Here is a 14,686-nt window from a genome sequence, read left to right as displayed (position 1 = left end):
CGCAGAGCACTCCCCTCGGTAAGCCTATGTGGCCCTGCGGAGCAGTTACCCTGCCCGAGGTGCAGGCGCACACAGGGCCCCAGAAGATGCACGTGGCACCGAGCGTCTCTGGGAGCCACACCCTGCTTGCCCTGGAGGAGAGTCTAGGCCACCAGGGGAGGCCATGCTTACTCTTAACCTGATGGACAGTTCAAGACAGAGAAAGCGAAGCCTGGAAGGGGAGGGTGCCACCCTGGGGGGCTTTGGGAAGGGAATGGAGCCAGGGTTGGACTGGTGGGGGGCCCTGCGGTGCTTCCTGGGTCCTCTCTTCAGCATTCTGTCTGCCCTCCCTGCAGAGGTGAGTCCCCTTCTCTTTCTTTACCTCTCCAGGCTGTCTCCCTGTGGGGGTGGGGGGAATCTTCCAGAGACCTGGCTGGGAAGAGAACCAGGGAAAGTCTTGCTGTCCCTGGCGTCAAGGGCATAAACAGAAAGCACTGGAAGGAGAGTCCCCTGGCTGGGTGAGGTGGCCCTGGGGGGGGGGGTGGTACATACCCAGCGTCGGAGCTGTTCCCACACAGTAACACGTCAGAGGTGCCATTCTTGAGTAGGTAATTTTCTGGAAGAGAAGCATCTGATAAGGAGGGGCGTGTGGGGTCCAGACTCCTGGGGTTTCCAACTTACATCCTGGATGTGGGGAGGGGTACAGAGGCACCACTGGGTGTCTTCTGTCTGCTTCTCTGTTCCGGCCCTGACCTCTGCCCTCTGGCTAGGTTTGAGGCAATGCTGGCTGCTTCTCTGGCCTTCTGCTTGCTGCTCCTCAGACAGTCACCTATCAGTGTCCCCAGTGGACTCAGGAAGTCCCCACAGGGAACTTCTACACCTGCTCCAATCACTCAGGGGCCAACCTCGGTCATGAGAGGCCACGAACTAGGAGGCAGGGGTCTGTTCAGACAGGGCTAAGGTTGGACCAGGTAAGACATGGGACACCAATCCCGTCGCCTCTACTCTGAGGCCATCTATCAGTCCCCCTCCCACCCCACTACCTGCCTCGGTCTTAGGCAGCAGTTTTCCAAGACCAGCAGCATCAAGCATCAACTGGGAGAAAGGCAACTTTCCAGAGATACCAACTCAGAAACTAGGAGGTGGGGCCCAGCAGTCTGTGTTTCCTGGAACCTTCCCAGTGACTCTTGCATGCATGAAAGTTTTGGAACTGCTGCTACATGGCCACAGCTGCATCACAAGCAGATTCACTCACAGAGTTTCCATCTATTTCATTTTTCCAAAGTGGACTGCTGGTGTAGGTTAGAGGCCTTGACTTCAGAATGGCCCTTGGGGCCCTTGTAGACGAGCACATGGCCTTGTACCACCATCTACCATCAACCTTTGGTCCAGACTGATGGCTCTAGACAAGGGGGGTTCTGGCCATCAGCCTGGAGGATGGAAGTGTAACCCACACGGCAGTGAGACAACCTGAGGGGCCCACATGGCTTTGCAGCATCACAGAGCTTGTCCTGGGCTGCACACGGATGGAATTAACATCCTGACAAGGATCACTGACCTCAAGTGACAAAGCCCATGCCAGGCAGTTGGGGTCTCCACTCTGAAGCCTCAAAAACTGTCCCAGCTCTGTTCCCCGACCCCTTCCCAAGAGAAAACCCTCCCCCTGCAGGCAGGCTGGTTTCTTCACCATTCCCGACCCTGCAAACGTGGTAACTGCTGTTCTCCTATCTATCTCTCCATCCTCCTGCTCTTCAAGGGTCATCTCCCCATGCAGCCTGAGAACTCAGTGCTAAGACTGCTCTTCTGCCGTCCTCTCTCCCGGAGCCCCAGAGGGCAGGGGCGGGGATCCCTGACACCCAGCCAGGTCTCTAGGGGGGCGGGTAGGGCTTGGATGTCCCCGGAAGGAGGCCTGTATGGGAGATGCCCGGCCCTGGGTGGGAGATGCCCAGCTCTGGTGGGGGTGTCAGAACCCTGCCAGGGGGCCACAGAGCCAAGTCGGCACCTGGGTCGTTGAGGTAGTCGTCCAGCGATGCCCAGATCAGGCCGTCGGCCTCCACAGAGGCATTGGTGCTGTTGGTGCCGTTGAGCACCGTGAAGTTGCGGACGCACTTGTGCCTCAGGTTGCCCATGAAGAGCTGAAGGCCGATGAGGGCGAAGACGCTGAGGCAGAAGACCGTGAGGACCATCACATCGGCCAGCTTCTTCACAGACTGGATCAGGGCCCCCACGATGGTCTTCAGGCCTGGGGGAGGCAGGCAGAGCGCGGGGTCACCCGTGGTGCCACACCCCCTGCCCCAGTGAGCAGGGGCCGGGCCTGAGGGGCGCTGGGCTGGGCGGGCGATCATGAGGTGTGGGCATGGGAGGGAGGCCTCTCTTGCGTTTTTCAGACCAAAGCTCCCCCCTTCCTCTGCTGCCGAGATTCTGTCCTGATCCCCTGCAGCGGGAGCCCAGCCTGGAGTGCCTCTGTGTGTCTTCAGAGGGGCCTCGTTCTCCTTGCTCTCCCATAGCCAGATACCTGATATAAGCACAGACAGTGCTGTTTCCTTGAAGGAGCAAACACTTGAAGCCTGTCCCTCTCTCACTGGCCCCTTTAAATGTGGTCCCTGGGAAGGAGACAGAGGGCCAGGCCCATTGCAGGGCAATGGAGAGCCTTGGCCTTGACCCTGAGATGGGAAGAGACACAGCCATTCTCAGCAGGGGAACGTGTAAGCCAGGCAGGTGTGTGTGGGGGTGTGGGATCCGGCAAGGCCGTGGTGGGGGATGTCCCAAGGAGCCTGTTCTGCCTCAGGTCACACTTTTTGGGAAAGGCTCAGGGGCGCCTGTTTTGTGTTTTCCTCCTCTGCCCTGTGCCCTGGGGACTCGTCCCCGTCCATCCTGCTCCCCAAAGCTGAAAGGCCTGATGTGTTAGTTGCACGGACCGTTCCCTGCAGAAGCTAGCACGTGTGGACGCCTTTGGTGTGACACTTGGCTGCGGGCCTGTGGCAAGTTCACAAGTTCGAGCAGAGCATAGGCAGCGAGGGAGCTTTTCTGCCAGCAGCGGGGACTCACCCCCTCCACCCCTCCTCCCCAGCCCTCCATCAAAGCGGCCAGATCTCAGATTAAGCCCCATCCATCCATCGTCCAGCCGGTTAAAGTGTTAGGAGCACCCGTGTGGCAGTGCCCATGACTCAGAGACAAGGAGGCAGCGATGGGCAAACACGGGAGAGGGGAGAGGAAGTCCTCCCCACAGTGCCAGCAACGCTGCTGCCTGCCCGGGGCTCGGAGGCACTCAGCGTCCTCTGGGAAATCGTCCTGGCAGATGTTGGCAACTGCCTGGGCAGTGAGTGGACCTCGCAGGGGTCTGGGCCCGGAGTAGTGGTGGTGGTGGTGATGGGATTCACGAGCCCTCTGTAGTCCGGGACTATGCTTCATTTCTAGCAGAGCTTCTGGGACCCTGTGGTGGGCGTCTGGTTCTCCTCGCCATGCCCACTGAAAGAGGCACGGGGAAGGGGGCAAAGTGAGCGGCAGTGGGCAGCAGCTCACATTTCCAAACTGGACTCTGCCTCCACAGCATCTTTGGCCTAAAGTACTCAGTTCAAGGCTCTGAACACCTCCTAGTCTATGGAGACAGTGTTCTTGGGAACAGTCAGTTGGCGACCCATCCCTTTAACCACTTCTCAGATTGATGAGAGTCCACTTCTGGCCAGGAGGATTCCAACCAGGGACAGGGGTTCTCTCTGAAAAGACCCAGGAAGGGATGGGTCCTGGCGGATCAAATGGGTAAGTCTCCCTCCACTGAAGCTCTAACAGGCTGGCTGTTAGAAACCAACCATTCCGATTCCTTCCCATTTTAAAGCAAAGGAGACTGAGGTCTGGAGAGAGCCACGGCTATTAAGCCTCAGCGCAGGGGACAGCTCCTCCAGGGAGACTTCCGTAATGCTGACCACAGCATTTTCCTGATGCTCACTTTCAGGACCTGCTGTCTGGCAGCTTTGAAGAGATCCAGTGGGGCTGGGCTGGGAATGGCGGGCTCCCTCTCCTTTAACCCGAGACGGAGAAACAGTTTCCTGTCACCCTTTTGTAATAAAACAAACTGGGGCATGCCTTTTCTTAATGGCTCTGGTCAGTGTGCTTTCCTACCTTCGCCGGGTATGTGCTATAAAGTCCCCGGGGCCCTAGAGGACAGACCCTGAAGTATCTGAGGATGTGTGTGTACCAAGGCCAATGACACCTGTTACGACGGTGGGGTGGGGGAGGCTTCATGGGAGTTGGAGCAGCCTGTCCCACTCACTATGAGCTCTTAGCATGCCTGGGCCACTTGTGGGGAGTGTGGGGGCAAGTTGCTCCTGTGCTCAGCCCATGGTGGGATCAGAGCCAGAAAGAGCATTCTGAGGCTCAGTGTGAAGTCAGCATGAGTAGGGGCTCCCCTTATATGATAAATGAGCCCCACCAGGGGAGGCTGAACTTCAGGGAGCTCAGACCAGGGCCCCTGGCTCCCTGGAGGCAGCAACAGCCAAAAGCAGGCCAAGGGCCCAGGACCCATCCGCTTTCCAAATCAGGAGTGGATACCACCATCTGGTTCTGCCGTCTCTCCAGATCGGTGGCATACAAACTGTTTTCAGCTGCCTGCTCAAAAGAAGCACCTGCTCCAGTTCTGAGTGTGGACATGCTGGGAGGCGCCTCTGGGCTCTGACAGCGTCAGAAGTCTTAGAGAACGTTCCTAGATGGATGGGGTTGGCTGGCTTTCTGGAGAGGCCACCGGGGCCTTAGCCGCTTTCCCGGGGACAATTGCCAACATGTTGTCAAGGAGAATTTCTTCCCGAGGCTACCATGCACGGTTTGCTAAACGTCTACCGCACGTGCAGCGAGGGCTGTTAGACGCCAAGGCCCGGCGGCGCCTGTCCACAGAGTACGCTCTGATCACAGAATGGGGCGCGAGTGCCAGCTGTGCGTGTATCACCCAGGGGGCTCAGGGCAGGGACGGGGCGCTCAGCCGCCAGAGGCCACGCCCATTCTGTCTTTCTGGGCTCTGGGTGTGGTTTCCCTGCAAATAGCTCTTTTAGTGTCCTGATCGCAGGACGATGCTTCAAGGGGAAGCAACACACACATAAACTTTGACCTCTTCCGATGGTTGAGTTCAGTTTGGGAAAGCAATCACTGTCCTGGGGAGAATTTGGGTTCAACCCAGGACCTTCCATGGTGTACTCTGGGCCCCCGGGGGTCTGTGGTGCTGGGCTTTGCTGGGGTGGGTCTGGAGCCCCTTTGAAGCACCGAGGGGACAACCGTGTCCAGTGCTGATAGCCCCAACATCCGAGCTCTGGGAAAGGTACTCTGGGGACAGGCACATTCGGGGGGACCTTCCCGAGGGTCGCCTTGGCCCCCAGGTGGCTGGAAAGGCCCGAGCGAACCCCTCCAGCCTTGGCGTTTAACCTGATTTTCACCTGAAATGACTGATATAGTTTTCAGGGCCCGGAGGACTCGGAAGGTACGTAAAGCTGAGACATTGCCCAGGTCCACAAATTCAGTGGTGTATCTGTAACAGGGGAAATTCACACACAAGAGTGACAACACACCAGGAGGACACACGTCGGGGCGGGGGTGGGGGAGACAGAGAGAGAGTCACTTGTAGCTGAGATCCGGGAGCAAAGCTGAGCATCTTACCTGGGATAACTGAAATAGTTTTTAGAGCTCTCAGGACTCTGAAAGTTCGAAGAGCCGACAAATTGCCTAGTTTTATATTTTCTGATACATACCTGCAGAATCAAACCACAGTTATTGGGAATTACAAAGCAGCAGCTCAGCCCACCCTCCCCGACCAGCCCTCTCTCTTCTCCCGCTCCCACGGGAAGGGCTGGGCATGACCCGCGGCCTCCCCCAGGTCTTTTTCCTGCTCTCATCCCTCCTGCCATGGGGACCTCAGCGAGGATGCCTTAAGAGTGTCCACAGGGCAAGCTCCCAGGCAACTCTCTTGGTGACGGTGCTAGGAGGCGGCTACTCTGCCACATGCTCCATGCCACTGGAGACCGATGCCCAGCCACATGGTGGGGTCTGGGGCTGGGGACATGGCCAAGAGGAGACTCCATTTTCCAGGGGGAAAGTGATAAAGGAAGCAAGCGGCTGTCTGGCCCCAGTTGTGCCCTGCGTCTTCTGCAGTGTCATGGCTCATGCCTTGAAGCTCTGACCTGTGGGACTCAGAAGCCCTAGAGACCACTGTAGAGGCATGGCTGGGTGTCTGAAGTTAGTCTGCTTGCTCCTTCCAACCACAGATCTCTGTGCATGGGCTGGTTCAGGACTCCCTGAAGTCAGAAGGTGGCGGTGACCTGAGAACTCAGAGGAAGAAGACTTCCCAAGAGGATGCTTTGGAAGGCGAGATGGGAGGTTGCCCAGATAGTGAGCTCTTTGACTACAGGCAATGGCCAACAAAAGAAGAGGAAAAAAGCAGGTTGTGGAGTCCTAGGGATGTGCCAACCCCTCTCCCATGAGGCCACCTCTGTCTTGGTGTCCCCTTCCGATGGGTCTCCATGGGAGGAATCATCTTGGGAAGTAAGCAGCCCGCCTGGGGATATGTCCTGCTCAGGCCCAAGTAGTGTTTAGCTGGGCTGAGTGGCCATGGGCCCAACTTGGACAACAGATTCCATAGCCCCAGAAGGAAGGTGTCAGTCTCCGGGGGGCTGGGCCCACCCAAGCAGAGCACAAGGACATGTGTGGATGGGTCCCATGACCAGGCTGTCTGAGCATGGATGGATAGTGTGTGCCCGGGGCCGTTGGGAGAGTGGCAAGTGACTGGTGATATTTAATCAAAGGTTTCACATCCAAGGTGTCTGACATTTAACCGAAGGTGTCTGATGTTTGACAAAGAACAGCGGACTCTGGATGGCTCATGTGTAACCAAGTGTGTCCGACCCGGTGTCTGAGTGACATCAGCCCAGCGACGCTGGGTGAGTGTCGAGGGTGGGTTGACAGGGCTGATGGACTCACTCTGCCAGTCAGGGTGGCCCTCCAGGCCCTTCCACTCTGCTTAGAGCTTCTGCATGTGCCTTCAAGCTCTGGGGGTCTGCAGGGAGGGACGTGGCAGGCTGCGCCAGGGACTCAGTGTCCTGAGGTTGGTCGGGTCCGCCTGACCAGCACTGACACCAGCTTCCTGTCCGTCCACTCACGGGCTCCTCCATCCTCATGGGGCTCTGTGGACCAAGCCTGCTCCCTCCTCACTCTCCATATCCCTTCAGGGATGGGAAGTCAGCAGACTCATTCTCAGTAGAGCTTTCCTTCTGTCTGTACCAGGTCCTTTCTATGGTGTGGTTTCCATTTCTTCCACTGGACTCACGGCAGCCTGCAAATCTTTCTTGGTTGCAATAGTCAGATACAGCCCTGGCTCCCGATGGGAGGTGAACATCACCTCATCTGTTGATTCGGTTGAAGCTCCCTCTCCACTTTGGATGGCTAGTCCACTTTCTGTGAGGGCTCTGACCCTCAGGCCTCCGAGGGTCACACATTCTCCTCTCAGGCTTGGACTCTGTCCTGATGAGGTGTGGCCATGGGACTGTCAGGATGAACCTGCACCACTGCCAACGTCACTGTTACATGGAAGCCACCGTTCCGGCCTGCAGGTGGCTCTGGGTCCATTTTCTGCGGCTACTCCAGTGGGTGTGCCCCAGAACTGGGCTTTCTTGCTGAGGACACTGGCTTCAAGGCTGTGTCTCCTGGGTATAGGGAATGGGCAGAGAGCTGTGCCAGAGAGGGGGCCAACTACTTCAGTCTCTTGTCCCTTCCAGACCCTGCCTGTTCCCTCGGGTCTCCAGGGAAGCCCTGCCCATGTCCTTCTTGGATTTAGCCAGTCTGTGCCCGTCCCAGTGTAGACCCTGCCTCCCCCACCCCCTAAGGGTCCCTAGCATCAGCAGTGCTTGCCCTCTAGTCAGCACCTGCTGGGCACAGGGAAGCCAAGACCCCAAGGGGTGTGCTCCCCATAGCCTTCAAGGCCAGTGGCGTGGCTGAGAATGGGGCGGGGCCAGCAGCCAAAATACTGAGGAGGAAGAAGCCTGGAAGGCGGGGTGCAGGGCAGGGTGAGGGCAAGGTGTGTCTGTGAGCACGTCTGTGACACGGGGGGCTATTGCCTCTTTTACTCAACCCAGAACCTGGTGCCTGACTACTTCCCATCTCGGGGCCCTAGACCCTCATCGAAGCCTCTTCTGGGGCCCTGGAGTACGGCAAGGCAGGAGAGACCCTATATCTAGCAAAGGGGCAGCTTCAACAGTGCCCCAGAGCGGGGTGGAGCAGAGATCTGTGCCGCCCAGATGCTCCATCGAGCCATTCTACTCTTTCTGCGGGGGCCGAGCCTCAGGGCAGGGGCAGACAGCTGGGGTGGGATCATGGGCCCTGACACAGAAAGAGCAGACGGTGGTGGGTGAGAGTTCTACCCCATCACACCAGCCCCAGTGCGAGAGGCTTTTGGAAGCTGAGGAGCCACGAGGAGGGCAGAGCCCGGCTTTGCTCCTGCTCAGCCCCCATCCGGTCAGGCGGCCCTCCCATTCCAGGCAGACGGCCCCTCCTGGGCTGCAAGGCAGAGGTACAGCCGGCACGTTAGCTGCTGCGGTGATTGCCACCCTCTCCTCTCTGCCCTCCCTGCCTTCCCTTCCAGGTTTGGTTTCCATAACAACCCCAGAAGGTGGGAGGCAGCTGGTAATGCCCAGCTGAAAGGGGGGCCACAGGAAGAGCTCCGGCTGGAGGGTTGCAAGTGGAGCCTGACAGGCTTCCTGGCACCCTCCTCTGACCCTCCACTCTAAAGTGGGTGGGACTGGGGATCAGGTGCAAGCCTAAGTCAGAAACATCAGATTAGGGGTGCTTCTCAAGGTTACGAGTTAGGAGACCTGGTTTGAGTCCCTGTGTTGCTGCTGATTCATCCTACAATTTGAGGCAAGGGGTAGGCTCTCTTTGAGCCTCAGTTTCTCCATCATTAAAACGGAGGGGAGGTGGGGGAATGTCAGTGAACAGAGCTTTCCTGCCACTCTGATTATTCTAGGAGCCCCACATTACTGAATCACTTTGGTTATAGCAGAATGCTTTTCACTGCATCACCACAGCAGTAATTCATTGTTTTCGCAAAGCAGGAGCACCGTCAATCGAAGTGCTGGGCCAGTCTAGCCCAGAGAGCAAATCTGGCATTCCAACGGGCCCGGCAGCTCCAGGGGAAGTGAGCGGGCCATTTCTTGTGAGACATTCAGAAACGTGGAAACAGTCTGGTCGCCGTGGAGGTTTGCTCTGCTTTTTCAGCCCAGGGTCAGTGTAGAATGAGGGCAGGAGGCCTTGGTGAGCAAGGCACTCCTGTTCTGCGATTCTGAATGAAGGGAGTAGTTTCCCTTGGGGTTCCGTGGAGGGGGTGGGCGCTGACCTGGATCCTCTCACGAGACAAGACAGGAGGACTTCCTAAGAGCTAGATGGAGAGGACTCGGAGCACCACCCAGAGCCACGGGCTGAAGACAAGGCAAAGCCTGGCTCCTGACATCAGACAAGGGGCCCAGGGTTCTGGGTGCGTTGTTGCAATAACCCAGTTCTCTGCTCAGGCTCCAGGATAGGAAGGTAGGGAAGGCTCAGGCAGACGCGGTATCCTCCTCCTGTGACTTCAGGCCCTCAGGGGTCTGTGGATCACCGCCCACCTCCCGCAGGGCACCTGAGAGCTTGGGCCTGGGGATCCTACTCCACTCTCATCAGTCGTGGCTCAGACACAGAGAACGCTACCTCCCTTCTCACACCTGGGACTCGCCTCCCAGCTCTGTGTTCTCAGTTGATGACCCTGCTTCTTACCACAGAGAAAACAGAAGCAATCAGGAGAGAAATTCCTTCTCTCATCATCGGATCTATCAATCCACCCCCACTGCCCCTGGGAATTCTGTCTTCCCTGCTCTTATGGCCAACACTCCCCCCAGACCCTGGATTCCTGACCCCTCGGGGCCAGCTCAAGGGCTTTGGTCCTGCAGTTGGCCCCTTTCCACCATCACCAACTTGCCCTCTCTCCTGGATCGTTCCCATCAACCTGCACAGATGCTCCCTTCTTTAAGGGTTTTCCCTTCACCCATCCTCCCCTCTGATCACCATCCTACCTTGGGTCCTCTTTTAGAGTAAACCCCACAGACCAGATGGGTACACTTGCCCTGCTCCACTCTCTTCCCACCCTGCCTTGAGCCCTCTCTAATCAGCTGTGTCCCCCATCATGTCAAGGTCAAAGTCATCTGCCCTTTTTACGTTGTTGACTCCAACAGTGCAGCTCAGTTCTCACGAGCCTCCTTGTGGTTCCTTTCGAGTCACGTCCCCTCGCTGGCTTTCAGGACACTGCTCTCTCCTGGTTTTCCTCAGCCTTCCCCGGGGGTTCCTTCCAGTCTCTTTGCTCCATCCTCCTTCTTCCTGACTTCAGGATGTCGGAGCGTCCCAGGGTACAGTCCCCAGGCGGCTTCCCATCCCTGGCGACTCTCCCAGATGATCTCATCCGGTCTCCTGGCTTTAAATACCATCCGTATCCCGATGGCTTCTAAATTTATACCTCCGAGTGGACCTCTTTCCTGAACTCCAGGCTGGAAGATCCAGTTGCTGACTCGGTATCTCACCCTGGATGCTTTCAGACTTAATATATTCCACACCGGATATTCGAGTCTTCTCCTCCCTGCGTTCTCCAGGCCGACACATGGTCACACCGGCCACCCAGCTGCTCAAGCCAAGAGCTGCCTCGAGGCCTCCTGTCAGCCCTACTTTCAAACACCCCCAGGATCTGAGCATATCTCACACTTTCTCCACTGGAACCCTGGTCCCAGCCGCCACCCTCTCTCTCCTGGCCCCCAGTACAGCCTCTGTGCTTACCCTTCCCCAGAGTCGCACCCACAGAGCAGCCAGGGCCACCTCCTCGAAGGTAAAGCAGAGTGCGTCCCTCCCTGCTTTTACCCCCATCAGCTCTCATCACACTTGGCTCTTTTCTCGGCCTGTTTGAAGTCTGTCTCCCACAGCCCAGGGTTCTTGCCCTTGTTTGCTCTGTCTAGGCCTAAATCGACACTGGATTCCGGGTGACTGGTAGCCCCCTCCGAGCCTCGGTTTCCCCACCTATAAAAGGGTGGGCTGGAGTCAGCTGACCAGTATCGTGCCTAGAAATGGGGGCTCTGCTGCCTGTTCTGACCGGAAGACAGAGAGCACCCCATCATCAAGGTCCAGCCTCTCTCTTTCCCTCTCTCCTCCACTGCATAGCTGAGCTCAGAGCCACTCACATCCAAGGGCCAATAAAGACTTCATCATGAACAGGCCGATTTAGTCAATCTGAGAAACCTAGAAAGCGGCAGCAGAACTGCACGTCGGATAACACCCAGCTCCACACCACCCCTTCACCAGCGGGGAAAGCGAGGCTCGAAAGGGCAGGGAGTATAACCCTCACCGGCTCTGCTGTTGCCAAGGTGCAGCACCCAGCCCTGCACCCACTGGGCTCTCCACACACATCAGTCTTTCGGAATGGGTTTGATGGCTAAGCCCCTGACCACGACTCCTGCATGAGAGGCCTGCCCTGATCCCTCCAGCCTGCCAGAACCCATCCTCCGTTGTCTGAGCTATCCAGAGCGGCATGCCTCAATCCAGCCCCTCGGCAAGAGGTCTCCTCCCAGGCAAGGAAGTGCGGCTTCAGCCGGTGGAGCAGCAGGCCTAGGGTCGCACTTGCTCACTGCGTCCCCGGCGTCAGTCTGCTCATCTGTAAACTGGAGATAAGGAACCTCAATCCCGTCTACCTCTCTGGCTGGTGTGAGGACCTAGTGGATCATATCGGTGACTAGGGGTCTCGCAATGTGCCAGACGTGGGGTCTGTGAATGGAGATTGAAGCCACGCCAGGGTGCCTGGCAGGAGCTCCTGGGGATGTCTGGCCACTTCTCTGGGCTCCTTTGATCTCTCTTCTGCAGTTTAAGTCACCTTGGAATCCAGGTCACTTTTCATAGTGGTCCAGAGATTTCAGGTTGTAACACTGGTTTCCCTTGACGGAAAGCACAGAGGATGCGAAACCTGAATCTTAATGAAGCCCCTTGAGCACAAGGCTGCCACGGAGCCACAGATGAGCCAGTGGCCCTGAGCCCTAAGGAAGCCTGAGCTACCCTGAACCCGTCTCTCCCCACCAGGATGAGCCAAGGGCCTCTGTGCCGTCTTCCACCTCCACAGCAGGAACGCGCGTTGCTCTGCAGCCACCTGTGGAGCTGGCGTGGCCTCAGCCTGGGGCCAGGAGTGGCGCCCTCGCCCCTCAGTGTGGCCTCTCCCAGAAAGCGCAGCCACAAGGTACTTACGCCATGATGATCACGCTGAAGTCCAGCCAGTTCCACGGGTCCCGAAGGAAGGTGAACGCGTGCAGGCAGAAGCCTCGAGCCAGAATCTTGACCAGAGACTCAAAGGTGTAGATGGCAGTGAAGGTGTACCTGGGGAGGAGAGATCAGCGGGGGGTGGGGGGGGTGAAGCCTGCAGGCCAGTTGGCATGAGCCCTGTGCATCTTTCCCCCTCGGCGAGGGCCCTCAGACCAGGCTCTCTGCAAAGCCCCCCGGGCAGAGCTGGAGTTGGGAGTTGGAGCTTTGTTCCAAAAACCTGGTCGGCTAATGCATCATCCCGTTTACTCAGCATCGTGCACAGGCCTCCCACATTCCCGTGTGAACTCTCTATCTTCTCTCAGTTGTCTTGATGTAAGAAGACCCTTCACCTGTCTCCTCACCGCAGCCCTGGGGGTTGAGGTACCCTCTGTGGCCACTGTCGGGCTGTCAGGACGCTCAGAGCCATGGCCCCGCGCTTGTTTGTGGATTCTCAGTGGACAGCCTGGTCTATCGTCAACCACCTGTGGGTAGGTGGGTACAGGGGTCTGCCTTGGCTTTGAAAGCGGGTTGATGTTCTAACACCTGGGACTAGAAGACGGCTGTTCTCCGAGCTCGGGGCCAGCGGAGCAACCCCAAAGGCTCGGATGCCGGGGCTGCGGCCCACAGGGCCAGACGAGGAAAGGGCCACGGCCCTGCTGGTCTCCGGGTCTTAGCAGCTGGATGCGGAGCGCAGCGTCAGTGATGCTGCCGGGCCCTGTGTGAACGAGGCAAGCCGCCTAGGGAAGAGAGGCTTCCCCAGCCTTGTGGTGGTCCCCTGAAAACAAGAGCCAAATGCACCAGGGGTGTTGGGTCCTCTTAGAGCCCATAGGGCAGGTACTTTCATCTGGGAAGGAAGAACCAGGCAGCTTTCTAAAACTGGTTATAGGAAGTAGGACCTAGGGAAAAGAGGCAGCAGCGTGTGGTGCTGAGCTACGGAGAGCCGGGGGCCCTTTCGGGGTGCCCACTCCCCCTAGCTGCAGTTTGAAGGGGTTACTTCTCCAGTTCTCTCTCATCTGTCAAACGGGCCCAGCGGCCATACCTGCCCTACTGGGTTGTTGTGAGGGTCACGGGACATGATGCTTACAGTTCTAGGACAGTGCCTGGTGCGCACCAAGCGTTCATTCAATTATTAGTTAGTATTGCCTCTGTGCATTCTCCAAAACCATCAGGTGGGTCAGGGAGAAAGCCCTCTTTTTGCCAACCCAGAGAGCTTCCTCTCCTGACGACACAAATCAAAGCACAAATTTGGCAGGACTGGAAGCAGCAAGAGAGGGAAGGGCTGGGCCAAGGGCGCCCCAGGTGGGTGAGTCGTGGGTCTCTGCTCATGTGACCTTGAGGCCAGGAGTCTCGAAAGGGAAAGGCAGAGGGGGCAGGGCCTGCTGGAGAGGCCCTGGGGATACTCACTCGACATATTTGGTCCAGGGCGGAGGGTCGTGCTGGGCCATGAACACGCAGTTGGTCAGAATGGTACACATGATGAGCATGCTGAAGAGCGTGGCGCAGTGTCAAGGAAGGTCGCCTGCAGGGGGCCAACCGGCCGCCACCACCAGCGGGCCTCACCCCTGGGCCCCACCCCACCAGGCCAAGGCTGCCAGGTGGACGAGACGAGGGCTCCCAGGAGACACACTGGGGCTCTGCCCAGTCCTTGCCAATCCCTCCCCTCTGAGGCTGGACACCTGCCCTGCTCCATGGCCTCTGACAGGGACCAGACCCTTGAATTTGAGCTATTAGCAGAGTCCTTTGTAGGGCCCATCCCAGAGGGATGGATGGAAGGAAGGAACCTCCCAGACCTCAGAGGTTTTTACCTTTATAAACGGCTGCTCAGAGGCCACTGTTTTGGGGGGAGGGAAGCCATGATGGCAGGGCTCTGAGTGCCCTCCTCCACTTCTATGGGAGTGGCCCAGGCTGACCTTTGAATCAGGACTTCTGCCAAAACCTATATGCCTTGTCAGGACACACTGTCCTGGGGGGAAGCAGGAGACGGGTTCTCTGGCTGTTGCTTCTTTTGCACAGGCTTTTCTCTCTTGGCCTCTGCTCCACCTGGTACCCTGCTTCTCTCCTTCAAGGAGCTCCTCAGGGTGGTCTGCCCTGACTCCTTGCTTATTGCATCCCCAGGGCACCGGGCACCCCTCTGTTAGCATGTCTGCCTCCCTGAATGACAGCTTCCCTCTGTTCCCACCAGAAGGGGAGCTCTTTAAATGCCACGACTGTGTCTTGGGCAGCCTTGGGCACTTGGCCTCGAACCGAACTGCTCCAGGCCTTGTCTGATCCCTGACTCCTTGGCTCCAAGTCCCAGACGCTGCTTCAGACTGGATGAAGCTCTGCCTGACCGCCATGGCCTCTCTCACCTCTACCAGGACTGCAGAGGAACAAAGGCCAG

General features: G+C 57.8%; 1 protein-coding gene across 2 annotated transcripts in view; it reads right to left on the bottom strand.

Moving 5' to 3' along the window:
* Nucleotides 1–14,686, bottom strand: part of SCN5A (sodium voltage-gated channel alpha subunit 5) — a 108,002-nt gene that overhangs the window by 65,318 nt on the left and 27,998 nt on the right. Inside the window, exons 4-8 of one of the 2 annotated variants that reach the window (XM_027523173.1) lie at nt 13,711–13,800; nt 12,253–12,381; nt 5,620–5,711; nt 1,982–2,221; nt 532–595 (exon numbers count right to left, since the gene is read on the bottom strand). In XM_027523173.1, the coding sequence (XP_027378974.1) occupies nt 532–595; nt 1,982–2,221; nt 5,620–5,711; nt 12,253–12,381; nt 13,711–13,800 (615 nt within the window). Of the gene's footprint in view, nt 1–531; nt 596–1,981; nt 2,222–5,399; nt 5,492–5,619; nt 5,712–12,252; nt 12,382–13,710; nt 13,801–14,686 lie in introns of both variants that reach the window. The other variant, XM_027523174.1, reaches the window with a different exon arrangement.

Source organism: Bos indicus x Bos taurus, chromosome 22 (genome assembly GCF_003369695.1).
Source record: "Bos indicus x Bos taurus breed Angus x Brahman F1 hybrid chromosome 22, Bos_hybrid_MaternalHap_v2.0, whole genome shotgun sequence".
NCBI lineage: Eukaryota > Metazoa > Chordata > Mammalia > Artiodactyla > Bovidae > Bos > Bos indicus x Bos taurus.
The sequence above is the reverse complement of the archived record's forward strand: the minus strand, read 5'-3'. Positions and strand labels throughout refer to the sequence as shown.